The 27,242-nt window shown below is 35.3% G+C and overlaps 2 protein-coding genes across 2 annotated transcripts in view; one reads left to right on the top strand and one right to left on the bottom strand.

Annotated features, from left to right (window-relative positions):
* The window catches only part of LOC144301748 (uncharacterized), a 355,630-nt gene extending 341,880 nt beyond the window's left edge, over positions 1-13,750 (bottom strand). Inside the window, exon 1 of the transcript XR_013368525.1 lies at positions 12,862-13,750. The gene's annotated coding sequence lies outside the window, so the exon portion shown is untranslated. The remainder of the gene's footprint in view (positions 1-12,861) is intronic.
* Positions 12,847-25,531, top strand: HSPA13 (heat shock protein family A (Hsp70) member 13). Its single transcript, XM_077878810.1, has 5 exons — positions 12,847-13,206; positions 15,447-15,787; positions 18,683-18,896; positions 20,369-20,536; positions 22,373-25,531. Exons 1-5 carry the CDS (start codon positions 13,182-13,184, stop codon positions 23,038-23,040), a joined length of 1,416 nt encoding a protein of 471 aa, XP_077734936.1. The 5' UTR covers positions 12,847-13,181; the 3' UTR covers positions 23,041-25,531.
* Positions 25,532-27,242: the final 1,711 nt, after the last annotated feature.

The following is a 27,242-nucleotide window of genomic DNA, read 5'->3' as shown; positions in this document are numbered from 1 at the left end:
ATCCTCTCATTATTTTACTAACTATTACTATGTGCCACAGAGTTACTCGAGTTATTAATTGGAGGTCACAAAGTAAATCACACCAAGACAAAATAACTGAAAAATAACTCAAAATATTAAATTGTTTCATCTTTATTCAAAAACTGTAATGGTACTAATTGTAAAATTGCCTATTATAGTGTTTAAAAACAACTATGGATTGAACTGCATTCCCCCTCAAATTCTTAGATTGAACCTCCATATGACTATATATATGGATAGTGTCTTTAGGAAGTGATTAAGATTAAATGAGGTTATACAGGTGGGGCCCTAATCTAAAAGGACTATGAATTTATAGGAGAAACCTCTCTTCCTTCTCTTTCTCTTAAAGCCACATGAGGACAAACTGAAGACAATCTTTTGCAACCGAGGAAGAGAACTTTCACCAGAAACTGAATTGGCTGGCACCTTGATACTTTGATCTTGAACTTCACAGTATCCAGAAATATGAGAAGTAAATTTATTTTGTTTAAGCCATACAATTTATGGTATTTTGTTACTATGACAACCCATATTGAATAAGACAGAAGATAGGTCCTTTATTAATGTTTTTAATAAACAGATCTAATTTCAAATTCTGCCTTAGCTAACTCTCAAAATCTGTTTCCTGTTTGTAAAAAGTTATCAAGAGCTCCTCAAATCTATTTTTAAGAAATAAAGGTTGTATTGCATAGAAAGTAGTTATTATAGAAGTAAATAAATAACTATTATTATTTTGTTTGATTCATCATTTAAATAATCTGTTTAGCAAATCATAGACTGTTATAACTTTAAGACAGCTTAAATAATACATATTTAAATACATATTCACTATTAATAATTGGTTATCCAGGGGCGCCTGGGTGGCTCAGTCGGTTAGGTCAAATGCCTGCCTTTGGCTCAGGTCATGGTCCAGGCTCCTGGGATGGAGCCCTACATTGGTCTTCCTGCTCTGCGGGGAAGTCTGCTTCTCCTTCTGCCCCCACCCCCATTTGCGCTCATTCTCTCTCCCAAATAAATAAATAAAATCTTAAAAGTCTAGCCATTTGTTTTGACCTTCAAGTTCAAGGTAGTGTGATCTTTGAATGACCAGCTTCATTGCAGAAGATACTAACAGTCATTAAGAAGATAAAAGCCTATAAATTGTTTTGTCAGGTTGCTGAATATGCCATTTATGCAGCATTTGGCAAAAACATTTTAAAAATATAATCATATCATTTGTATAAATTCACATATTATTATTAAAGTAAAAATTGCCTTCAATATATATAGCATTTGACACAATTTGGGAATTAATAATAGTTCATGGAATGAATGGATAAATTCAGTTATTTTAGCAACATTACAAATATATATGATGGGACACCTGGGTGGCTCAGCGGTTGAGCGTCTGCCTTCAGTCAGGTGATGATCCCAGGGTCCTGGGATCGAGTCTCTCATCAGGCTTCCCGCAGGGAGTCTGCTTCTCCCTCTGCTTATGTCTCTGCCTCTCTCTGTCTCTCATGAAAAAATAAATAAAATCTAATATATATACATATATATACATGATAACATGTTACAATACACATTCATTCAATCACTCATTGTAAAGCATCTAATCTGCATGTATGGCATGTTCTGAAAATATTAAAATGAACTAGATATAGTCATAGTCTTTAAGCAGCTGGAACCCCAGACTTAGTGAAGGGTTTCAACCATATCCTTTCACCTTTCATGTCCTCCTTGTATTTGTTTTATTTATTCATTCAGTTCATATATTTTAAGCAGCCACTGTGCATTTTGCATTCACTGTTCTAAGAACTGGAACAAGATAACAAAACCTCTCATGAAGCCTCCATTCATGGTCTGTATTGTACTTGCCTCTTTCCTTCTTTATCTTCCTCTGTCTTGGGCACACTTATCACCAGCAAAGCATACAGTCAAAAAAATGCAATTAGACATAGGAATAGCATATGTCCACACCCCAAACCCAAACCCAGGGTAGATATTGTTAATTAAGTATGGCTTTCATTCCCTAAGAGTCTGAATATGATTTCAAAATCCTTTTCATCACAGTATTCACACTGGCAATGACAAATCAATTCAAGTTAACAAACAAACTAAATGATCTATTTAAAACCCCTGAATAGGGACGCCTGGGTGGCTCAGAGGTTGAGCTTCTGCTTTGGCTCTGGTCTTGATCCCAGGTCAGGGGATCGAGTACCACACTGGGCTCCCTGCAGGTAGCCTACTTCTCCCTCTGCCTGTGTCTCTGCCTCTCTGTCTTTCATGAATAAATAAATACATAAAATCTTTAAAATAAAATAAAACCTCTCATAATTTGTGCAAAATGTAGGCACAAAATATAACCTCCACTTCAGCAAACAGGAAAAAAATGCATGCATCCTAAATTCAAGTTTGTAAAGACATTAGAGTAGTGAGAAAGCAAAGAGGTCTAGAAGAACTATTTCCAGAGATGGAATAGCTGTGAGGCAAGATGAGGTCTGCAGCAGCTTTCTTCATTGGGAGCATTTCAAACCTGTGCACATATGAAAGATCAAGCTTGACTAAATAAAAATCCTTGCTACAGAAAGAGAAACCAGCAGAGATTTAGGTGTTCACTGGCAAGAAAATCTAAAGAAGCCCCAAATATGAGTGCTGGTGTGATGCAAAAATTCCTGCTTTTTTGCAAACCCCCTCTAGAGAGAGGGGATCTGCAAAAATACAGGAAAGGTCTCTACTTGAAATATATGAAACCTGAAAAGTACTAGATTTATCTTAAACTACAATTAAGCATCATACTTAATTCCTATGTGAACTGAGATAATTTGCCTTCAGTCTACATGTGAAACAGAAAAGGGTAAATGCTATGTGAGGGTTATAACATCAATCTCTTTTTATGGTTCTTTGGCATGCAAAAGTAAACATGAGACATTGGAAGAAGCAGGAGAATGTAACTGAAAATAAAGAGAAAAAAAAAAAAGATGACCACCCCCCCTTCCATGAATGTCATTGGAGTAAACAGACAAGAGTTTTAAAATAAATAATAAGAATAATTTTAAATAAAATAAATAATGTAAAGAATAAAAGATGGATATTTTCAACATATAATTAGAATCAATATAAACACCAAATGAAACATTCTAGAACTGAAGAAATACATATATAAATTTAAGAATTCATAGAACATGTTTAATGGCAGACTAGATACAGTAAAGACACTATTAGTGAATATAAAACAGAAAAATATTCAAACTGAAGGACACAGAGAAAAGACAGAATTGAGTATTAATGGATATAAGACCAAAAGTTAATATAGAACATGAGCGAATATATGTGTAACTGGAATCTCAGAAGAAAAGGAAAGGGACAGAGACAATATTTAAAGAGAATTTTTCCACACCTGATAAGAGGCATTAAACAAAGATCCAAGAATCTCAGCCAACTCCAAAAAGGATAAATACAAAAAAACAATTTATGGCAAAACAGGTAAAATGCTCAAAAACAAATAGAATTTTTTAAAATTTTAGTTTTCATTAATTATTCTGGATACCTATTCTCTGCTCATTTCTAGAACTGAAATCAACAGTGTAACAAGATACACATTTTTTTGAATTTTTTATTTATTTATTCATGAGAGAGACACAGAGAGAGAGAGGCAGAGACATAGGTGGAGAGAGAAGCAGGCTCCACACAGGGAGCCGGATGTGGGACTAGATTCCGGGACTCCAGGATCACGCCTTGAGCCAAAGGTAGATGCTCAATTACTAAGTCATACAGATGCCACCCTCCCCCCCCCAATTTTTAAATCAAGTAGAGAAAAAAAAGACACATTACCTTCAAAAAGCAAGAAAAAGACTTATGACTGACTTTCCAAAACAAACAATAGAAGATGATGGCAATGGAATGACACCTTTAAAGCAATGAAAAGAAAAAATGTATTTATTTATTTTTAAATATTTATTTATTTATTTATTTAATTTATTTATTTATGATAGACACACACACAGAGAGAGAGAGAGAGAGAGAGAGGCAGAGACACAGGCAGAGGGAGAAGCAGGCTCCATGTAGGGAGCCCGACATGGAACTCGATCCCAATACTTCAGGAACGCGCCCTGGGCCAAAGGCAGGCACCAAACCGCTGAGCCACCCCGAAAAGTAAAATTTAAACTGCCGACCAAAACCCTATATCCAATAAAAATATTTTTTCAAAAATGAAAATTAAAGATGTTTTCAGTCCCTTCTCAAGAAAATCTGAAAGAATGTGCTGTCAACAAACCAGCAGTAAAGAAAATATTCAAGGAACTTTTTCAAGTTGAAGGGAAATGATTGCAGATGAAAGTATGAAGGAAATAAAGAACACCAGAAAAGTTAAATACATGGTAAATCAAAAGAAAGCTTACGGTTTAAAAAATAGTGATAAATATGCCTTATGAAGTTTATAACATAGCATAGGTATGAAATATGACATATCAATAGTTCAAGGGTGGGAATGGTAAATGGAATAAAAAGTACTCTAAGATTTCTGCAGTCTTCAAGAACTGATAAAAGAACCAACTATAATAAATAAAAGATATTTGTTCAAATCACTACAATGATCACTAAAGAATAAAAGAAAAGGGTTTTAACTAATATATATATTAAATATATATTAGTTATATATATAAAGGATTTAAAAGTATTGATTGATATTAAGGAAAGAAGAAAAAGGTAAAAGAACAGAGGTGCCTAGGTGGCTCAGTTGGTTAGTGTCTGACTCTCGATCTCAGCTTAGGTCTTGATCTCAGGGTCATGAGTTCAAGCCCTGGATTGGGCTCCAGACTGGATGTGGAGCCTCCTTATAAAAACAGTAATAATAATTTAAAAATAAAAATTAAACAAATCTTTTTTAAAAGTTAGTGGACAAACATATATATAGATCTACATCCATAATTATATCTAATGTAAATGGACTAAACATTTCAGTTCAAAGACTAATATTGTCAAACTTCATTAAAACATTAGTTCAATTGTATATTATTTAAGACACTGTAAATATAAGGACACAAAAGAGTGAAGAGATAAAGAATGGGGGAAAAATGAACTAGCAAATACCTACCCAAAGAATGCTAGAGTTGCTATATTACTATTAGACAAAAGAGGACTGGAATCAGAGTAAGGCAAGCAAGCACAAGTGCATTAAATACTTGCATCAGAGAGTGAGTGCCTCCTGAAGAATGAAGCACCTAGGGCCCAAATTTAAGGAGGCACTTACTCTCAGGGTTGGAAAAGTGCAGTCAGTAGCAGAGCATTTCCTTACATTTTGCATTCCAGTTCTAGCCCTGTGACAAAGCAGACTTCCAAGCAAGAGGTATTATTAGATACAAAACGGTTATTTTATGATAATAAAGGATGATAACAATCTTAAATTTCTATGTGCCTAAAAAAGAGCTTTGAAATCTATAAAGCAATAATGGATACGTATTAAACACACACACATACACACACACGCAAAACAGTAAAACATATGATCATAAGTGGATGTTTTAACATACCACCCTCAGTAACAGAACATGCTTTTGTCACTTCATGGCGTTCTTTCTGTGTCTCTGTATATTTGAATGGCTGTTTTCTTTCATAATATTAGATTAAGAGACCACTCTACTCCAGGGTGACCTTATTTTATCTAATTATATGTGCTACAATCCTATATCCAAATAAGATCACATTCTAAGGTATGGCAGGGTATGGGACTGCAACATATCTTTTTTTGAGGGGGGCATATAATTAAACAGCTGAAAATGAAATGCTATTGTTTGTATTTACATTTATTTAATATGATTAAAGCTTCTTTTCATGTTTATTAGCATTTTCATTTTCTGTTAATTGCTTATTCATATTGTTTCTGATTTTTCAATTGGGTTGTAAATATTTATACTTTGAGGGGCTCTCTATAAAGTAAAGAAATTAATCTCTCTTGTACATCATGTGTATTTAATATTTCTTCAGTTTGTCATCTGTCTTGACTTCATATATACTTATGTATAATTTAAAATTCTATGTATCAAATTTCATTTTTTGCTTATTTTAGTTTTGCTTTATAGTTTCTAGTTTTCAAGTTTTAAATGTCTTTCCCACCCCCAAGTTAATGAATAAAGCCATCTATACTATTGAATTAAATCTTCCATCCATCTGGAATTTATTTTGATGTAAAGGTGTAATATTCTTTTCATGGTTAATGATTTTCAATAGCCAGTGGTCTCAACAATATTTACTGAATAATTTTTCTCCCTTTCCCCTCATTTTTAAAGAAATGAGGGGAAAGATTTTCTGCTTTGGTCTATTTCCTATTTCCTCGGTAGTATAAAGTTATTCAGATTTTTGTAGCTTTGTCTTTTGTTTAAGCATGTGGAAGGGCCATTCTCTCATTATTCCTAAACCTTCCAAATGAATTCTTTATCTTTGTCAAATTATATAATATCCTGCTGGCATTTTATTTGATATGTCATTTAATTGAAAAATATGAGAACTAGTATCTTTAAAATTTATAGTCCCCCAGCACACAAATTATGGTCTCTAAATACCTCATCTTAGTAAAAGAAAGTAGGGGTCTTTGGAGGTATGATTAATTATAAGCCCCCCCCCCAAAAAAATGAATAAGAGGATCCTGAGGTATCTTTTCAGAGTAAATAGCACAGAAAAAAGTAAAACCTACTAGAGTTATGTCAAAAGCACTCAAGAATGAATTTTGAAATGTTTGTCACTAGCCAAAGTTAGAATACTCTAAGTATTAAAAGGATAATAATTACAATAGATTGAAACATATAACACCACACAACTGTAACAACAACAAATTAATTGGTCATCATTGAATGATGCTAGTAAGGTAAATATTTTTAAAAGTAGAAAATAGAACAAATAAGAATTAGTCTTGCCTTTCTACATAAACTATATTATGGGTAATCAAATAGTAAGTGGAAGGTTTCTCTTTATAATTATATTCCAGTGAATAAATAAAAAAATAGAATATCATTGGTTTTTGAAACTTAATAAATTAACAAGCTTGGACATTACTCAACGAAAAGAGAGGCAACCACATATTATTTGCCTTTTAATGGAAAAACACATGATCAAAGACAAAGTAGCCTAAAATGGAGCAAACCTCCATATCCAACTAGTAAATTATACCAGATACACAAAAGAGACAAAAATGTTCATAAGATACATCCACAAAATTCAGATTGTAGGAAACTTTGAAGGATAAATGGCTTATTTTTTTAAAAAAACTGCAAGAGGTAGACTTTTGGATTCTAATTCAAAGGCTCAAAATAGAAAACAATATAATATTTATGAAGCAATTAGAAATGTGAGTACTGATCAGATTCTTAATAGTAGAGAATTATTTTTAATATTTAGTTTTGACAACATTACTGTGTGTTTAAAAGTTATTTTTACAGGTACTTATTGAGATATTTAAGGATAAAAGAATTTATCTCCTATCTGCTACAAAGTAATATGAGATTGGGGAGCAGGTGTAGATAGACTAATAATTATTGAATCTGGATGAGGGGCATGGTAACTAACCGTCTCTTGTATATGTTTAATTTTTCTTTAATAAACTTCTTGAGTTTTCCTATCCAAGAAGGTGTTGTCTTTTTATTTACTTCCATTATATAATTCTAGTCTTAGGAGAGATTTAAAGCAATTTTTTTTTTTATTCTTAAATGTACTTCCATGGATTTTGTTTGCTACTGTAAATGGAATCTTTCCTGCCATATTTTTTTCTAACTGGATATTGCTTGCATACAGAAAAGTTATTTTTGTATAATATTATTAAAGGAACCCTCTATTCAATTGTTATTATTTCTCAAACATTTTTAGTGTATTTTTAAAATTTATATAATTGCTACAGACTGTGTCTCCACTCCTCCCCACCCTTCAAATCTATGTTAAACCTCAATTGCCAATATAATAGTATTAGAAGGTGAGATCTTTGAGAGGCGATTAGATCACGAGGCTAGAGTCCTCATGAATGGGATTAGTACCCTTATGAAAAAGACCCCAGAAAGTTCCCTTGTCCCTTCCACCCTGTAAAGACACAGAGAGAAGAACGCAGTCTGTGAACCAGGAAGCACGGTTTCACCAGACACTTAATCTGCCAGTGTCTTGATTTTGGATTTCACAGGCTCTAGAACTATGAGAAACACATTTTTGTTGTTTATGAGTTACCCAATTTGTGTTATTTTGCTCTAGGAGCCTGAAATAAGATAATAATCATGTAATTAGGAAATGATGATAAATTTGCCTTTTTATTTTCCCCAAATTTATACTTCCTGTTTTATTTCCTTGCACAGGTTAATTCCAAAGCAACGTTATATAATAGTTGCAAATAAGTATTCTTATCTCACTCTCAATTTTACTGGTAATAATTCTAAGTCTGGTGCTGGTTTGTTGCTTAGGATACATTTTTGATCATGTAAGAAGTATTCATATGTTCATATGCCTTTAAATTTTTGTTAATATTATTGCTTTAATCAGAAATAGGTTTTTTAAAAAAATAATCTGTTTCTTATTGTAAACATATGTATTATATATTTCTACTTCATTCACATTCATTTCACATTCATTTGAAACTTAAAGGCAATAGCCAGAATGTAAACTATTTTCAAAATAAAGAGCAAACATACTCATCCTTCAAAAGTTTGGAGGTATAATAATGTTCTGTGAAAAAACAACAACACTAGTACCAGCTTCTTATTTTAAATCAAATTTATTTCCCTATACCTTTACATGAAAAATCTTCATGCAATAAATTTAAAGTCCCCAGAAAACAGGAATATATAGAACCATAACAGTCTAGCACAAAGGGAAAAATATATAAATACTCTGGTTCAATAAATAAGATTTGTCCTGTTATGGAATAATTTTAATATAGGAGTAATCTTTTATGTTTAAATATTATAGTGTTCCATAGAATCTAACAGTGTAACTCAAACTAAATTGCAATTTCAATACACTTATTCCTTTAATGAATGTGCAGAGAACTGGATCAATTTTCCATTCAATGAACAGTTTTTAAATAGATGAGGGAAAAGAAGTAAGTGTGAATTAAACAACAACAAGGACAATTTGTCCCCTGAATTAGATTGATATATAGTAAGATTTTTGTTATTTGGCAATGATTTTCCTAACAGAGCACATTTCTGAAATAATAATGAGAAATATTGGGATATATAATTAGACAATTTTTCACTCCAGCTACTATTGTTAAAGATTACTTATAATCACTAAATTGAAGGTGAAGTATAATTTATTAAGAGAATGAACACTAATTGAGATCATAATTTTCTTGACTTCTCTTGGCCTCTATTTTTCTCTCTATAAGTAAGAGGGTGGGTTCAGATGCCCTCTAAGATATTTTCTGGCCACCAACTTCATTTAGTTATCTATTTAAAAGTTTCCAATAAATAGTTACAACTGTATATTAAAAAAGGACAATCTGGCAGTTTTTAGTCTATCCCATTTATATTATGTATATAATAAAAATTGATCCTAAATCTGTCATCCAATATATTTTTTGGCTTATTGCTTCCTTTGTTCACATATTTTGCTATATGGATTTTCAAATTTTACTTTAAATTACATATATTGACACTTGTCTATGGAAAAATGAAAAAAGTACACATTTTAGTTTTGTCCCACCTATTCTTCCCAATAACCTATTCTTTTATCTATATGTTTTATTATTTTTTAGTCCTTCAGAAAATTGTCTTCATAACTTTGAATTACCTATTTAAGTTTCTATGTCTTAAATTTCCATTCTAAATATCCTTGAACTCCCTGCTAAGAAAAATGAAGAAGATAGTATATCCACATTTCTTTCCATATCCCTGCCCTCACCCTTATTTCCCAACTCTCGTGGTTACTGTCCTTTATAACATTAGTATAACCAACATTATTATGAATTAACATTAGTTAATTAGTTAAGCAGACAAGAAAGAAGCAGGGATATAACATCTACTACCCACTTTAGATGATTCAGGTGATGATATTTAAGACTTCTGAGCTGATGAGGTTTAGAAGAGCTTTTTGAACTTCGAGTTGATGCTGTAATAGGATGAGACTTTGTATGTAGATGGATGTACGTCTTTGGGAACCAGAGAGCAAACTGTGATAGGCTTACATTCACATTCTAATTCTTGGAATCTGTGAATATGTTATTTTACAGGCAAAATAGACTAAGGATTTTTTTTTCTTTAAGTTCCAAGGCTTGAGATGAGGGGAGTATCTTGGATTGTCCAGGTGGGTCCAATTTAATTACATGATGTCTTCTGAGCCTACTGTTGCCACAGAGGAAGAAAGTCTGTCAGCTAAATAACGTTGGTGGCCTCTAGAAACTGAGAATGACCTTCAGTTTACAGCTAGTAAGAAAATAGGAACTTTGATCCCACAATCACAAGGAAATAAATTCTGCCAGCAACTCCTATCTAGCAAGAAACAATTCTCCTCTAAAATCTCCAGAAAGGAATGCAGCCCCCTGTTGATTTGTCCAGTGAAACACATCAAAATTTCTGATCTACAAAAATATAAAATAATAAATTTGTGTTGATTTAAGACACTAAATGGTCATTTGTGTGGTCATTTGTTAAGGCAGTAATGAAAGAGTGGAAACTGCTTAGTTCCATTTTAGTTCCCCCCCCCCCATATTAAGAGCATTCCACTCTGAGATCATGTAATCTCTACCTATTTATTTCTTGACCATATCAGGATCCTAATAACACAGAGGAAGGAGTGGGTGGCAGGGATAACAGACAGCAATGACCAGCGCCTGCCACAAAAGACTAGTTCTCCTGATTTGCTTATGTCTCCAGTCCCACCTCTCAGACTTTCACCTCATCCTTTATGATCCAGCACTTCTAATCTATGAAATTATCTTTTGTTTCTATACTCTTTGTAATTCAGTTCCCTCTTCCTGGAACACCTTCAAACAATTGTTTCATATTATCCTATTAACTCATCTGCTGGCTCCCTTTCACTCTTCATTTCTTTCACATATTCTTTCACTAAGTCTTCTCGACTTCAACATAAAATTACAGTGTTTATTCAATTTTGTTTCTGCCCTCTGTCCATACACAATTATGGTTTTGTTAATCCTTAAACTAGTCAGTTATTTTACTAGCAAAATGAGCTTATTTGGGATTAATAGAGGAATTGCAATTCAGGACAAGCAAACTGCCGTGAAGCACAGGCAAGTCTGGGAAGCCAAATGAGAGGGGTTTGTTTGTATGGAGGACATGACAAAATTATGAAGGACTTTCCTGGAACAAAAGTCCCTTGGTGTAGAGTGAGAGTTTGAACTTCTCATTGGCTATTGCTATTGCTGGGCAAGGAGAAGAGTTTACTAGGTCCTGCTGGGGAGTAAATTAAGCTTCTTCCTGCTGAGGATGCAAGGTATGGCTCTTCCTCCTGGGGTCTGCAACTGACAACCCATGGTGGGCCCAGAGAGATCCCCCCTCAAGGCTTCCCAGCTCCATTTTAGATGAGGTTTCCTTTATTTGCACAGTATTTAACATTAAAAAAGTACATGCATGTGTTTATCCTCTATCTCTGCTTCTGGTTGTTACCAGTGGCTACCACTACAGTCAATAAATGTTTGTTTATAATGATCATTATACCAAATAATATTCATGACTTAAGCGTTTGAATTATATGTGTTCTTCATAAGGAAATTATACTGAATATACTCACTACATACATACACACACTTTTTACAGTTTACATTATGAAAGATTTTTTTAATGTACAAAAGTGGAGAGATTATAATGAATCCCCATTAACTATACTTCAACCTCAACAACCATCAATAGTTTCATATACATTTTATAATCAGAAAGCCAGTAGTAGTTTATAACCCCAGCAGGTTGACCAGTTGTCAACAGGGATTGTTTGATTTACAGCTAAGGTGAGGAAACGGATTTCAATTCTCCAGGATTATAGCTCTGGTGAACTTTGACAGCAGTGACAGATAAAATGCTCTGACAAGGAGCTATTAGGTACTACCAGTGACCAAGAAGCAAAAAAAAAAAAAAAAAAAAAAAAAAAAAGGGGGGGGGTAGGATTTCTTACACATTAGATTCTGAAAAAGCCATTAGATGCTACAGGACTTGTCCATGAAAGCAACTCCTGACAATTATGACTTAATTCAAGAGGAAGCTAAAATATTTTGTTTTCGTTTCTGTTTGCAATAGCTGACTTCAGTAATAATCGAGAAAACGCGTTCCTGCTCTCTTGGATAAATCACATTCACTGAAGACTGCTTTAACTCATTTATCCCAAAGCAAAAGCAGAGGGCTGAAGATCTTATTAGAAGTCACAGGGAGGGCAGCCCGGGTGGCTCAGTGGTTTAGTGCAGCCTTCAGCCAGAGCCTGACCCTGGTGACCCAGGATCGAGTCCCACGTCGGGCTCCCTGCATGGAGCCTGCTTCTCCCTCTGCCTGTGTCTCTGCCTCTCTCTTTCTATCTGTGTCTTTCATGAATAAATAAATAAAATCTTAAAAAAAAAAAAAAAAAAGAAGTCACAGGGATGTCCCCCTCGCCTTCCTCTGTGCTCACTGCCATAGGGGCTCTTGTGGGAAGGCCGGAGGGGTGAGCGGTGTTTAGAGGAGCTCTATCCGGAATCTAGATCCCAGGCAAAGAAAGCATTCCTGAAAAGGTAGGAGGAACGAAAGACGAAGGTTCGAACCTGGACCTGGTTAGGAACACTGGCTAGAAAAAGCAGTGACCTAACGGTCCCCGCTCTCCCTCTCGCGAATAGGAGCAGGCCAGAACTACACTTCCCAGAATGCAGAGCGATGGGGCGGCGCTAAAGAGATCGTGTCTTTTTACCTCAACTTGGCTCCAGGCGCTTCAGGTCTGATTATAAAGTCCAGGCTCCCTCCTTGGCTCTCCTCCACCTCAGCCTCATTGGCTCCGTAGTCCGGGCGTGGGAGGGCGGCTCCGACGACACTGGCAGCGGTTGAATGGAGGCGCTCAGCCCCGCGACCTGACGGTAAATGAAGTCCCTTCTCTGGTCAGAGATGTAGCTTCTCGAACAGCGTTGGAGCAAGAGAACTACGTTACCCAGCAGGCCTCGGGGCTGGGAGGCGGCGTGGGGGCGGCACCTCACGTCTGGTACAGTCATCCCAAGCCCCTCCGGCGGGACTGTGATGGCTGGAGAGATGACGATCTTAGGTCAGTGACCAGGGGTTCTCTGTGGCTGTTGTGGACACTGGAGCAGTTTGGGGAGGCCAGGTGGGCAGGGGTGGTTGTCACCTCCTGGGTCAAACTGGCGCAGTGAGAAGGACTCCGGAAGGGTGACTTAGAGGCGGCTTTTGGCTCTCGGGGCGCCGGATTGAGGGTCGCGTCCAGAAAGGGCCTGGGCCAGAGTAGGCCCTGTAGGGCCGGCGCGGGCGGCGACCCTCTGCTTGCATCCCAGGGACATCGGGCCTCGGGAAAGGTTCTTTTCAAAAGAATGTCGATTTTGAATCGTTGCTTGAATTGCGGCCTTTGAGAGGCTGCAAGAACGTGCATCCCCAGGACCCCTTTGTAGAGGAAGGGGGAGGAGCTGTGCCGGCGGCCGGAGCTGTAGACTCCTGGGATGCTGCGTTTTGGAAGAGCCAGGCCTCTTGGATGTATAGTCTGATGCTCTTTCTACCGATCGGGGTTAGTAATTAGCCCTCCCCGACCGAGAAAATAATGAAATGTTTCTGAAGTTTTCCACGTAGGAGCAAGAAGAAAGTGGGGTTGGCACATGATTTCTTTCTTTCTTTTTTTTTTTTTTTGAATTATGTGTTGATGAGGATGAGCTCACAATTAGTAAAACAGACTCCTACACATTGACGTTGGGGTCATATGTAACACCTGTGGTTACAGATTACAGACATATAGTCTCCTGAAACCAAAGAACAGATTAATTGTGAATTCGAAGGGATATCTTTCTTAGTCACTTAGGTTTACAATCTGCATAGCTTTTGTCCTTATTTGTATGTGTGTGTGTGTGTGTGTGTGTGTGTGTGTATGTGTGTGTGTTTAAAATCAGTATTTGTGGAGCATCTGCTATTTGCTAGGAGCCATTCCTGGTGCAAGGGATACAACAGTGAACAAAACCTGTCTTCAAGGGGCTTTATGTTGCCTTTAGGGTTACACATTTAGGTTCTCCTTCTCTAAATGTTAACTTCTGCAAGAAGTATTTCTTTAATTCATATTTAAACACAGAAAAAGTTAACTCTGTTCTGTTGTAAAGTGGCCGTTTCATAATTAAACCACTTTCAAAACCATTTTGCCAATTTATCCAGTGCATCCTTTTGAAAGGAAAAAGGAGATGAGGGAATAAAGAGTTTTAGCCCTCCAAACAGTTTTTGGTGTGGAAATACTAATAACGGAGTTTCTTTTTATTTTATTTATTTATTATTTTCTTTTTTTTTTTAAAGATTTTATTTATTTATTCATGAGACTCAGAGAGGCAGAGGCAGACAGAGGGAGAAGCAGGCTTCCCGGAGGGAGCCCGATGTGGGACTCGATCCCAGGTCTCCAGGATCATGACTGAGCCACCCAGGCGTCCCAGTGAAGTTTCTTTTTTTCTTTCTTTCTTTTTTTTTTTTTTTTTGTTTAAAGATTTTATTTATTTATTCATAGAGACTGAGAGAGAGAGAGGCAGAGAGAGAAGCAGGCTCCATGCAGGGAGCCCAATGCGGGACTCGATCCCGGGTCTCCAGGATCACACCCCAGGCCGCAGGCGGCGCCAAACCGCTGCGCCACCAGGCTGCCCTGAAGTTTCTTTTTCTTTTTTTTTTTTTTTAAGTTTTTTTTTTTTTTTTAAGTTTTATTTATTTATGATAGTCACACAGAGAGAGAGAGAGAGGCAGAGACACAGGCAGAGGGAGAAGCAGGCTCCATGCACCGGGAGCCCGACATGGGATTCGATCCGTGGTCTCCAGGATCGCGCCCTGGGCCAAAGGCAGGCGCCAAACCGCTGCGCCACCCAGGGATCCCGAAATTTATTTTTAATAGTGATAATTAAGGCTGTTTATAAAGCAATAAAATTTAAATATCAATTGATCAAGACATTGAATTATATCTATATTTATCTAGCCTTTGCTAGAGATGAATGACTTTTCCTGTTAGCATCAACACAATTATTATGTTTTTACTTTTTCTTCTCCCATAGGTAAAGTACACAGACATACAACTACAGGGGTTTTTGGTTTTGTTGTTCCTTTATTTTAATTGTATAGTCATTTTGCATTATGAAAAACTTGATGTCTGAGAGAAGTATTATCATTAGTACTATAAAAGAAAATATTTTGAGAGTGTGTTATTCTCGCCTCAAAGAGTTGAGACTAAAAACTAAATTTAAATTACAATAGCATATTTGTAATTTAGCATATTGTACTAGTTTAATAAGACTGTCTCTTAACTTGCCTCTATTTCAGGATCAGCTGTTTTGACTCTCCTGTTGGCTGGCTATTTGGCACAACAGTATTTACCATTGCCTACTCCTAAAGTGATTGGAATTGACCTTGGCACCACCTACTGTTCTGTTGGGGTGTTTTTTCCTGGCACAGGAAAAGTAAAGGTCATTCCAGATGAAAATGGGCACATCAGTATACCCAGTATGGTGTCCTTTACTGACAATGATGTATATGTGGGTTATGAAAGCTTAGAGTTGGCAGATTCAAATCCTCAGAACACAATATATGATGCCAAGAGATTCATAGGCAAGATTTTTACCCCAGAGGAGCTGGAGGCTGAAATTGGCAGATACCCATTTAAGGTAAGTGATTAAGCTAAAATCTATTTTAATTTTAGTTTAGCATACTGTTTCAATTAATGTTTTGGCTTCAAGTAACAAACCATTCTGTTTCAACTTACTTGGTCTGCATGGAAGTTACATGATAACAAGCAGTCCTACAGCAATTCCAGGATGAGTTAATTCATTGGCTCCACAGCTCTGTCACAGACTTGGAGTCTTACAATGTTCTTGAGCTGTTATCCTCAGAATATCTGCTTAGGTCTTTGTTTCACTGTAGCAAGAAAGCTAATGAAGCCCCATGTACTATGGGATGGACAGATGGATGGATGGATGGATGGACGGACGGACGGATGGATGGCTTGATAGATGAATAGATGCTCTGGGTGTGTTAGGATATACATATTTGTATACATAAAAAGAGATCATAGTAGGCATCCTTTTTATGATTTGTTTGAAATTCAACAATATGACATGGTTCCTTAGAATGACTATTCCATTATTCAATTGTCTAGTCTTGATAAGTGCACATTTTATTTTTTCCCTGGTTTTCCACTTATGTTGCAGCTTCAGTGAATATCCTTGTACATATCTTTGTGTACTTCTTGATAATTTCCTAAACTTGAATTCTAGAAGTAGAAGAACTTGTATTCTTTAAATACTTTGATTTATATTGCCAAACTGTTGATTGAAAAGGCTGTGTTCAATCTTCCCTGTGTTGTGTCATCCCTAGTTACTCTTTTTTTTAAGATTTATGTATTTGTTTTTACTTTTTACTTCTCAAGAATATTAAATTTTTATGTGGCAAAATCATCTCAAATTTAAAAAAAAAAAATAGTTATAGACTCTTATCATGCTTACTGTAGCCTTTCCCATTCCTATCCACTTCTATTTTTTCCTAATGCTTTTACATGACTATTTGTAGGTTTGTGTTTTGCTGGGGTTTTTTTCTTTTAAATATTTTATTTTTTGTCTAAAATGTTTTTTTTCATCATGATAAGTGTACACTTTAATCCTCATCAACCTTTTCGCCCACCCCCCTACTCATATCTTTTAAATATGTTTTTTCCATAGAGGGTTTTTCTTATAAATTATGAAGAGGAATTCTAAGTGAATAGCTTTTGAAACTGATAGCTGTATCAGTGCTCTTATTGAACAAAATTCTTAAATATTTTATGCATTTCCAAAGGAGAAAATAAATTTACCCTGTGCATTTCTTAGGTTTATTTCTTTGTTCTTTATTAACTTTTACTTAGGGTCCTTTATCAATTTATAAGTTTTCCTTAAATAATGATTAAATTATATAAAGCTCTATATTTCAGCAAAATTAAGAATTTGAGACAATTATTTATTGATGCAAGAGTTATTTTTCCCCCAAGTTTTATTGGAATATAATCAACATACAGCCCTATATAAGTTTATGATGTATGGATAATGATTTGACTTAAATATATTGTGAAATGATTAGCACAATACGTTAACATCTGTAATCTCATATAGATACAAAAAAGGAAAAATACTTTTTTCCTTGCTGTGAGAGCTCTTAGAATTTACTGTCTTAACAACTTTCAGATATATCCTACAGCAATATTAATTATAGTCATTATGCTGACATTACATTCCCAGTACTTATAACTGGAAGATTGTACCTTTTTACCACCTTCATCCATTTCCCCTACTCTCCCCCATCATCTTCTGCCTGTGGTAATCTATCTAATCTCTTTCTCTGAGTTTGGTTGTTTTAGATTCTACGTGTAAGAGATCATACAGCGTTTGTCTTTCCCTGTTTGACTTCCTGTGCCTAGTGTAATACCCTCAGAGTCCATCCATGTTGTCACAAAGGACAGGATTGTCTTCTTTTTTAAGGCTGAATAGCATTCCATTGTATATGAATATCCCAACTTAATCCATATATCTATTGATAGATACTTAGGTTGTATTCATGGCTCAGCTATTATGAACGTGAAGTGCAGGTGGTTCTTTGACATAAGAGTATATATCCAGAAGTGGACTTGCTGCATCATATAGTAGTTCGGTTTCCAATTTTTTAGGAACCTCTGTACTGTTTTTCAACCGAGAGTTATTTTGAGTTTTTTTGTTGTTGAGTTTCTTAAGTGTTCTGAGTTTTTTTTGTTGTTTCTGTTTCATGTGGAGTCTGATAGTATGGTGTCTTTGGACCTTATTTACATAGTATCTGTAGCTTGTTTTTCTGTTTCCCAGATAGGTTTGTTAATGGTCAAGTTTTTTTGATTGAAACCCAGTTTGTGGTCTAGAATGACTGGGGTAAAATTCTTACAATTTCTTAGGAGAATGATTCTCTTTTCTGTTGATATTAATGTAGTCTGTTGGTGAAAGTAGGATCATAGTTTTAGAATTAATCTAGTTTTTGAAATATATAACCACATTAGCAGGGATAATGAGTGAATACATGTTTTCATGGAAATAATAAGGTAAGTGATTTTTGGATAAAAACATAGCGAAGTACCAAAATTATTCTTGTTAATATGTACCAGAACAGTTTTTCAGTTATCTTTTATTTTTGGAAACAAGTTAATTTTTTAAAAAAAATGAAAAAAGGAAGAAGATCCTAAGTCAAATATCTGATCCAGCAACTTTTATTCCTTATATTTCATCTTTTTTTTCTTTCATTCATTTAACAAATATATATTGAGAATCTTCTGTGTTCCATTTATGTGCTTGGTGATGGATTTTATTATTCTGCTGTTCTTGTAGATTCACTTTATAGATTTTAAAGTATAGCTTTCAATAACTTCTAATCTTAGTAAATGATAGATTACAAATAAATTTTATGACCTTATAAAGTCTTTATTGAATAAGTTCAGTACATATGTATTTAAGTATATGTGTGTGTATATGTTTGATTTTACCTTTTTTTTTTTTTTCAAATCCTATTCACAGGTTTTAAACAAAAATGGAATGGTTGAGTTTTCTGTGACAAGTAATGAGACCATCACCGTTTCCCCAGAATATGTTGGCTCTAGACTACTGTTGAAGTTAAAGGAAATGGCAGAGGAATATCTTGGAATGCCAGTTGCCAATGCTGTTATTTCTGTACCAGCAGAATTTGATCTAAAACAGAGAAATTCAACAATTGAAGCTGCTAACCTTGCAGGTAATATCACCCTTGCTTGAGTGTACATTTCTCAGAATGTTCTCAGGTTGAAAATCTGTAGTAAGGTGTATCACTTTGCAAACCAACAAAGGAGGACATAAATAAACCCAAAGTGGGTAAATTAGATGGATTTTGATATAGGCTTATAAAAAAAATTAAGAAAATTCTATAGCATGTAAAATGGAACACACTATAACAACAGCCAGTCAGATAGGCATGTAACAAGGCTAACATGGGTGCATGTTAGCAAGGAGGAATTTTTTTTCTATAAACTTTCTTTAATGTTAAGATAAATGTAATATTTTCTTGAAAATCTGAGGTGGAAGACAACTCCTTTAAAACCATTCAATAAATATTGAGAGCCTTGGTAAATAAAACAGATAAATCTCTGTTCCCACAGAACTTATATCCTACTAGAGGGAAACAAAATCTGTATTAAAGATAAGATAAGTATATTGTGGGTTTCCCACTCTTAGCATTATTGATATCTTGAGCCAGATAATTTTGTGTTGTGGGAAACTGTCCTATGCATTATAGGATAGTTAGCAGCACCCCTAGCTTCTACTCATTAGGTGCTAGCAGCACTGTCCTCCAAGTAGTGACTGTCTTATGTCTTCAGACATTGCCAAATGTTCCCTGAGGAGCAGAATTGCCCCAGTTTGAAAACCTTGATATAATGTATATCAAAAATAACATGCTATGGAAGAAAAAATCCTGTTCCTACAGGATTGCCAGGGGTCTTCAGAAAGTGAGAGGTTTTAGAGTGGTCAGGCAGGCCTCATTGAGAAAGTGAAGTTTAAGCAGATCTGAAGGAGGTGACGTTGTTAGCCTACTAGATAAAGAGAGGAAGTATGTTGCAGGAGAGAGAATGAGAGAGAGATGGTCCCTGACATGTGGCATTTAGGTTAAAGCAGGAAGTTTACGCAAGGAAATCTGATCTTTGAACTTTCACTGTTTAACAGTACTTTCAAGATCAGACTTGCTATATATTTCAGATTTACATTTGAGGGTCTTAAATTTTAAGGACTTTTTATCTAGATTTTTTTTTTATAATCTCTTCTGTTATCCCCTTTTTTTCAGTCACTTTAAAAAGAAGAGCATAGTAAGCTTATTTTATTTCTACAACAATTTATTATAGCACATAATAATTAAAGTTTTATTGCTCATATATTCCCAGGTAAAATAATGAAAATTAGAAGGGGCTATGCTTTTTAAAATTAAACGTTAATACAGAAAATAATGGCGTATTCAACTGAATCTGGACTTTTATACTAATAATTTTTTGGAATAATTTTACAACCAATTTTTATCTTTCCCATTTCATTATTTTTGGTGTTATGTTTACAGTCATTGTTACTCAGCAGAGGTCATGTTCCATAAAATACACTAACATGATAATGAGGTTGAGTGGGGAGGAATTTTGGTAATGGTGTCCTCTGATGAATTGTTCTTCCCTCCAACCAATCTTACAGGACTGAAGATCTTGAGGGTAATAAATGAACCCACAGCGGCAGCTATGGCCTATGGCCTCCACAAGGCTGAGGTCTTTCACGTCTTGGTGATAGATTTGGGCGGAGGAACTCTAGATGTGTCATTGCTAAATAAACAAGGAGGAATGTTTCTAACCCGAGCAATGTCTGGTAAGAAAAATACAGGAAGACTAAAAGAGTTTTAGACAGTGCTTTCCTTGTTAGCACACCAAGTGTGTATTAAGTGTTTATTTAAAAAATTTTTTCAGGGTTGCCTAGGTGGCTCAGTTGGTTAAGTATTCAACTCTTGGTTTCAGCTCAGGTCATGATCTCAGGGTTGTGAGATCAAGCCCCATAGGAGATATTGTACTTGGTATGGAGTCTACTTCAGATTCTTTCCCTCTCTGCTCTTCCGCCTGCTCTCTCTAAAATAAATAATAAATAAAATCTTTAAATAAAATTTTTAAAAATCAGATGTTTTCAGTATACTTTGACTTCACTTTGGTAGTCTGTATATGTAACTTTATAACCACCATTTATGTATATAATAACAACAAAAAGTGAAGTCTAAATAAAATGACTGAGCATCCTATAATACAAATAAATACATTGCCAGTTGTAGCTCACTGAGCCAATAGGACTTCATGGCTGTGGTGAAGGGAACAGAAAGCAAGAAAAATTCTTTAAAATGAGGAGTGGTGCCAGCCTGGGTGGCTCAGTGGATTAACGCCGCCCTCAGCCCCGGCTGTGATCCTGGAGACCTGGGATCGAGTCCCACATCAAGCTCCCTGCATGGAGCCTGCTTCTCCTTCTGCCTGTGTCTCTGCCTCTCTCTGTGTGTGTGTTTCTCATGAATAAATAAAGTCTTTTAAAAATAAATAAATAAATTAAATAAATAAAATGAAGAGTGATCAGTTTACATTATTTGATAATGTGTTTTACAAAGTAGATATGTAAGAAAATCTAATAATAATATTCTCTAGGAAATTGTAGGATTTTGTATTCTAAATCTTTTTAAGATTTTTTTTTTAATTTAGTTTAAAGAATGGAGCCTATTTAAAAAGTGAAGCTGTGAGTTAATAGGTTGTCTAACTTCTGCATTTTTCTTTCTCCTAACTGGACTCTTTAGATTCAGTGCCAGAGATTTGTATTACATTAATCTTTTCCTTTTAAATTTCTCTCTCTTTTTTTTATTTTAGCTCTTAATCTAGCAAGCAAAAGGATTTAAAAAAGATAAAGTGCCTACTGGTACTTATTAATTATAAGGACTTCTGTTGAAAATAATGACTTTAAGTGGTTTTAAATTGCTACTAAAAGCTAATCTTTGTTGTCAACCTTTATCCTCTGAAAAATTATTTGATATCATTAAGAGATATTCCTTTTTTATTATTTAAAAATTTTAACCAAATGTGCAGTTTTTTAATATCAAATACATTTTTTAAAGATTTTATTTATTTGAGAGAAAGAGAGCATGAGAGAGAGAGTGAGTGAGCATGAGCAGTGGGGGAGGGGGAGAGGGAGAAGCAGGGTCCTTGCTGAGCAGGGAGCCTGATGCGGTACTGGATCATGGGATCATGACCTGAACCGAAGGCAGATGCTTAACCAACTAAGCCACTCAGGCACCCAAGTTAAAATTATTTTAATCCTGGGAAGCCTGGGTGGCTCAGCGGTTGAGTGGCTGCCTTCAGCTCAGGTCATGATCCTGGGATCCGGGATCGAGTGCTGCATCGGGCTCCCTCCATGGAGCCTGCTTCCCCTTCTGCCTGTGTCTCTGCCTCTCTCTTTCTCCATGTCTCTCATGAATAAATAAATAAAATCTTTTTTAAAAAATTATTGTAATCCAGTTATTTTTAATCAAGCTTTGAATGAATAAAATTTCAAGAGTTAGAGTACATTAAGCAAGAGATTTGTTATTCCTAGTATATAAGTTTCATACATACTACACAGACCTGTATATACACATACAAATGCATAAATATAACATATACCTTTTTATTTCTAACTTAGGAAATAACAAACTTGGAGGACAGGACTTTAATCAAAGACTGCTTCAGTACTTATATAAACAGATCTATCAAACATATGGCTTTCTACCCTCTAGGAAAGAGGAAATTCACAGATTAAGACAAGCTGTGGAAATGGTCAAATTGAATCTGACTCTTCATCAGTCTGCTCAGTTGTCAGTATTACTAACAGTGGAGGAAAAGGACAAGAATGAGCCTCAGAGTAGTGACACTGAACTGCCAAAGGACAGATTTTCTCCCTCTGATGACCACCGCATAAACAGTGTGTTTGGAGCTGGCCTTTCTGAAAAGAAAAGTGGAGAAAGTCAGGTGTTGTTTGAAACAGAAATATCACGAAAGCTCTTTGACGCGCTTAATGAAGATCTTTTCCAGAAGATACTTGTACCTATTCAGCAAGTGTTAAAAGAAGGCCACCTGGAAAAGACTGAGATCGATGAGGTGGTTTTGGTTGGGGGTTCTACTCGTATTCCTCGAATCCGCCAAGTCATTCAAGAGTTCTTTGGGAAGGATCCCAACACTTCTGTAGACCCTGACCTGGCAGTGGTGACAGGAGTGGCTATCCAAGCAGGGATTGATGGAGGCTCTTGGCCTCTCCAAGTCAGTGCTTTAGAAATTCCCAATAAGCATTTGCAAAAGACCAACTTCAACTGAATTCTGGAGGGTAAGATTATTTGTGATTGTCTGATGAGCCTCTTCCTCTTTATCAGACCACCTCCAATAAAAAAGAAAATCTCTAAAATATCTCACAAATTTACCTGAAAGGTAACATTTAGATACACAGAATTTTACATAACATTTTGGTTTAGGATTAAATAGGATAGATTGATCCTATTTGATTTTGGAGAGATCTCATTTCAACATATGCTTTTAAAATTATAGAATTGAGGTAAAACTGTTATAGGAGCTTGGGTGACTTTGTTTTCTGGATTCTGGAAGTAGATAACCATATGCACTTAAAATTACATTCTGTAAATATTGCCTCGTGCCCATATTATGATTCCCAGTTCTTACTAAATTATATTAGCAGGAGCTGGTAATGGATTTACTTGGTTATCATATGTAACTATTAGTTTGAACTATACTTGAGGGACAGTATTGGAGTCAGGTTTTTACATTGGCTGGGAGATAGCAGTATTAATATAAGCTGCATGTATAATGTTCAGTAACTACCATATTCTATAATAAATTTACTTTCACAAATTCAGTTATGTGTCCTATTTATGTAATCTGCATTCTCCAGATTTTTAAAACCTATTTATTGTATCAGCTTATTTTCTTTCTAAAATAGCTGTAGATTTATCCAAATGTTTCAGTGCCAGACAGTAAAAGTAACCAATTTATACTCCAGTTCCTTCAGTTGCAATGCATCATTCTCTGCTTGGATTTCCATGATTCTGCCTGGTTGGAAAATAGTAGGGAATTATTAATTTCACTTTATACGTCTTAATGTTACAATAAAGCCATCGTTACTAGCTCTTTTTTGTTATCCAAGACCTTTGCAGACATTGGTAAGTACCAGTAATTAGCTCTACTATTTATGTTTTTGTTTTCGTTTCTTTGTTTATTTTCAGTAAGCCCTGGAGACTGTAGCTGGCATTTGAACTATCAAGTCATATTTGATTCCATTTTTACTGAGATTTTTTTTTCCCCATGTTAGTTTTGAATGAGGAAAATATGCTCAGTTGTAAAATCCTTATTGTGGTTTCCCGCTATCATTTTACAGTAGTGACACTTGGACTGTTTTTTAGCCTTAAGGTTAGTGTGTGATGAGAGTAAAAAAATTGAACATTGGAAGTATCGTGGCAATCTAATGTGAAAGGCAATGTGGGAGGATTTAGACAAATCAGCATTTGTAGCAGTTTTGTTTTTGTCTGTTTCCTTTTAGAAATGCTACAGGGACCAAGAAAGAAAATGTAGCAAGCAGTTATATTTCTGTTATGCCCATATTTGAAGATTTTTTTTCTTAATACATGCATGCTTCATATCAATATTCAAAGATTACACTCTGGTCAACATTTTTGTTAATGTAAAAAGTATGTCTGCTTTATCCGTTGTTGAATTTAAAGGATGTTGAATTTCTAATCACTGAAAAAGAGATCTAAGCAAACTCATTTCAGCAACATCAAAACATTTCAGCTTCTCAGAGTAAAAAGCTGAATGTTAATATTTTTTTCAGATAAAAGAAAAATGTTAGCAATGAGATTGTGGTTAAAACACAATTTCAATCACATAGTTTTGTGTACAGAATGTCTAGTAAGTAGATAGAAAAATTAAAAAAAATGTTTGTTGACGTATTTTATTTTAGAACTAACAGAGAAATGCCAAAGATGAATCCTTCACTGCGTTATGAAAGTATTCAAGTGTTCTCATGGACTTGATAGGAATCTTCGATAGATCTCAGAATTTGAAAAGATCTTTTTGCGAAGGTCTTAAGAGAAAAGTGTTAAAAAATCTCCACATACAGTATCAGCTTTAACCTAAAACATTTTAACATTTTTTAAAAAAAATCTTGACTCTCAAATATAGGAGATAGTTGAGGACAATCTGTTAACGCTTTTTAGCAGAAACAACTTGCAAAACAAGGCAGCTAATCTCATATACTAAAATTGGATGTTTAAATAATTTGTGTCTGAAAAATAGAATGGCAGTGTTGGAATTTGGGGGCAATAGTTTAGCATATTCTCTAGTATAGTTACATCTTTAAAATATGAAGTAATGTCTGTCTTCAATCATATTTTAGGGGCCTATATATAAATGGTCTTGAAATCAATGTAGTTTATTTATTTAAAAAATAAAAATGTATCCTGAAAGGGATCATTTATGCCTAATAAGACACTTTTCATAAAACAAACTTAATACATTTTGGTTATACATGTAGCTAGTGTTTTTTGAAGTGCATTAACTTTTTAAATATTAACTGTTGTATGATTAGAATATGTGAATGAGTAATTTATTTTGTATCAGGAATGTTTTGGTACTGTGTTTTCACTCAAACCACTGACTTAACAGATGCTACTATGTATAACATGTACTGAAGATTATATAGTTATTGTGCATAACAGATTGTGCCTCTTATTTGTGTGTATACAAGTAATTCACATTTTAATGTAAATAAATACCACTTTGTGGTTTGTTTTTTAAACTGTGTACTTTATTTTCCATTCATGACTAGGCCGGAGTACATTTTTGAGGTTTAATAAGAGAAAAGGGGGACAGAGCTGATCTGATGCTCATGGCACATGAGCTCAGCAGCTGTTGCCTGCTTCCTTGCGTCCTGACTTTGGGGTTCCTTATCCTTTTCCATTCATTTTCCTGATTTAAAAGAGAAACAGTTCCTGCCTCATATGAACAAGATGCCCTGAATTCTGAATACCAGTTCATGACTTTTGACTATAATGGAGCAAAGACCTAGATTAATCTATAGTTAGTGAATAATACTGCAAAATAGACTACTGTAATCTTTGGTTGATTCAGTAATACTTCATAATTTTCTAATAAAGTTTGTCTTCTTTGGACAAAACTATATACACATATTTATTTAAAGAAATTCATTCGATTAATGTAATCTTTTCAAATGAGCCCTTAAATAAAGATAGTAGACTTGACTTTCCAGGAGTTTCTGTGATTCCTTCATTTTTTTCTAATTACCATTGCTGAGGAACTCAAATGAGGAAATATAGTGACACTTGCATATATAGTTTATTTAACCAACAAAAGCACAGTACCCCCATTGAAGTAGGCAGCCTACAGAGTAGCTTCCAACAACCCCTATTTTCTGGTATTCATCTCCTTTTGTGATCGTCCCTTGAACTTGGGCAAGATTTGATGGCTCCCTACCAATGATGGGAGGGTCATGTAAGTGAATAAGCATTCCAGTGGACAGCACCAATTTCCGGCTGTGAGAGCCTTCTCAACAGTGAGCCCTCTCACCTGAGTCAAGGTTTCAGATGATGCGGGCATGGTTGAAATATAAGTATAATCTCATGAGAGACCTTAGAACAGTCTAGCTAAGTGGATTCTGGACCCATGGAAATTAAGATAATATATTTTTGTTGTTTTTAAAACACTAAGTTTTAGATTAATTTGTTATGCAGCAATAGATAATTGAGTTCTGTTACCAGAACTGTTTTAAATGTTTTAGTGATAGGGCTGCCTGGGTTGCTCAGTGGCTTAAGCATCTCCCAGGGTCCTAGGATGGAGCCCGGTGTTGGGCACCCTGCTCAGTGGGCAGTCTGCTTCTGCCTCTCCCTCTGCCCTGCACCCCTACTCACTCTCAAATAAGTTAAATTAAAATCTTTAAAAAAATGTTCCGGTGATAACCAATTTAGTTTTGTTCTAGCAAACTTATAAGTTGGTATTATTATCCCCAATTTCAGATAGGGAAATTAAGGCACAGATGTGTCAAGAAATTTCCCCAGGATTATACAGCTAATAAGTGACAAGTCATGATTCAGATCCAATCCATGCTCAAACCCAATGCTGTGCTGCTTTATCCATCACATAATACAATCCCATAGTACCTATTTTAGCCAGTAGATACTGGCTAGTATCCATGATAGACTTCTTATTTAACAGATGATATTAAAGATGTTGATATTGCTACTTAATGGTTTACATCTCTGACTAACTCGCTGGTTTTGTGAGTACCTAGTGCAAAGAAAGTACTCAATATTACAAATGGATGTGGTGGAAAGATGAGCAAATACACAAAGAAGTTCAATGACTGGGGATCCCTGGATGGTTCAGCGGTTGGGCGACTGCCTTTGGCCCAGGGTGTGGTCCTGGAGACCCGGGATCGAGTCCCACATCAGGCTTGCTTGGAGCTTGCTTCTGTCTCTGCCTGTGTCTCTGCC

The sequence above is a fragment of the Canis aureus genome, chromosome 30 (genome assembly GCF_053574225.1).
Source record: "Canis aureus isolate CA01 chromosome 30, VMU_Caureus_v.1.0, whole genome shotgun sequence".
Taxonomy (NCBI): Eukaryota; Metazoa; Chordata; class Mammalia; order Carnivora; family Canidae; genus Canis; species Canis aureus.
Note: the sequence above shows the minus strand (reverse complement) of the source record. Positions and strands in the feature narration are given on the sequence as shown.

Bases quoted from the DNA above. Each gene is read 5' to 3' on its own strand.
- HSPA13 (XM_077878810.1), top strand. From the start codon at position 13,182: ATGGCTGGAGAGATGACGATCTTAG. The intron at 15,788-18,682 runs GTAAGTGATTAA...TCCTATTCACAG, and splicing joins TTGGCAGATACCCATTTAAG to GTTTTAAACAAAAATGGAAT. The intron at 20,537-22,372 runs GTAAGAAAAATA...TTTCTAACTTAG, and splicing joins TCTAACCCGAGCAATGTCTG to GAAATAACAAACTTGGAGGA.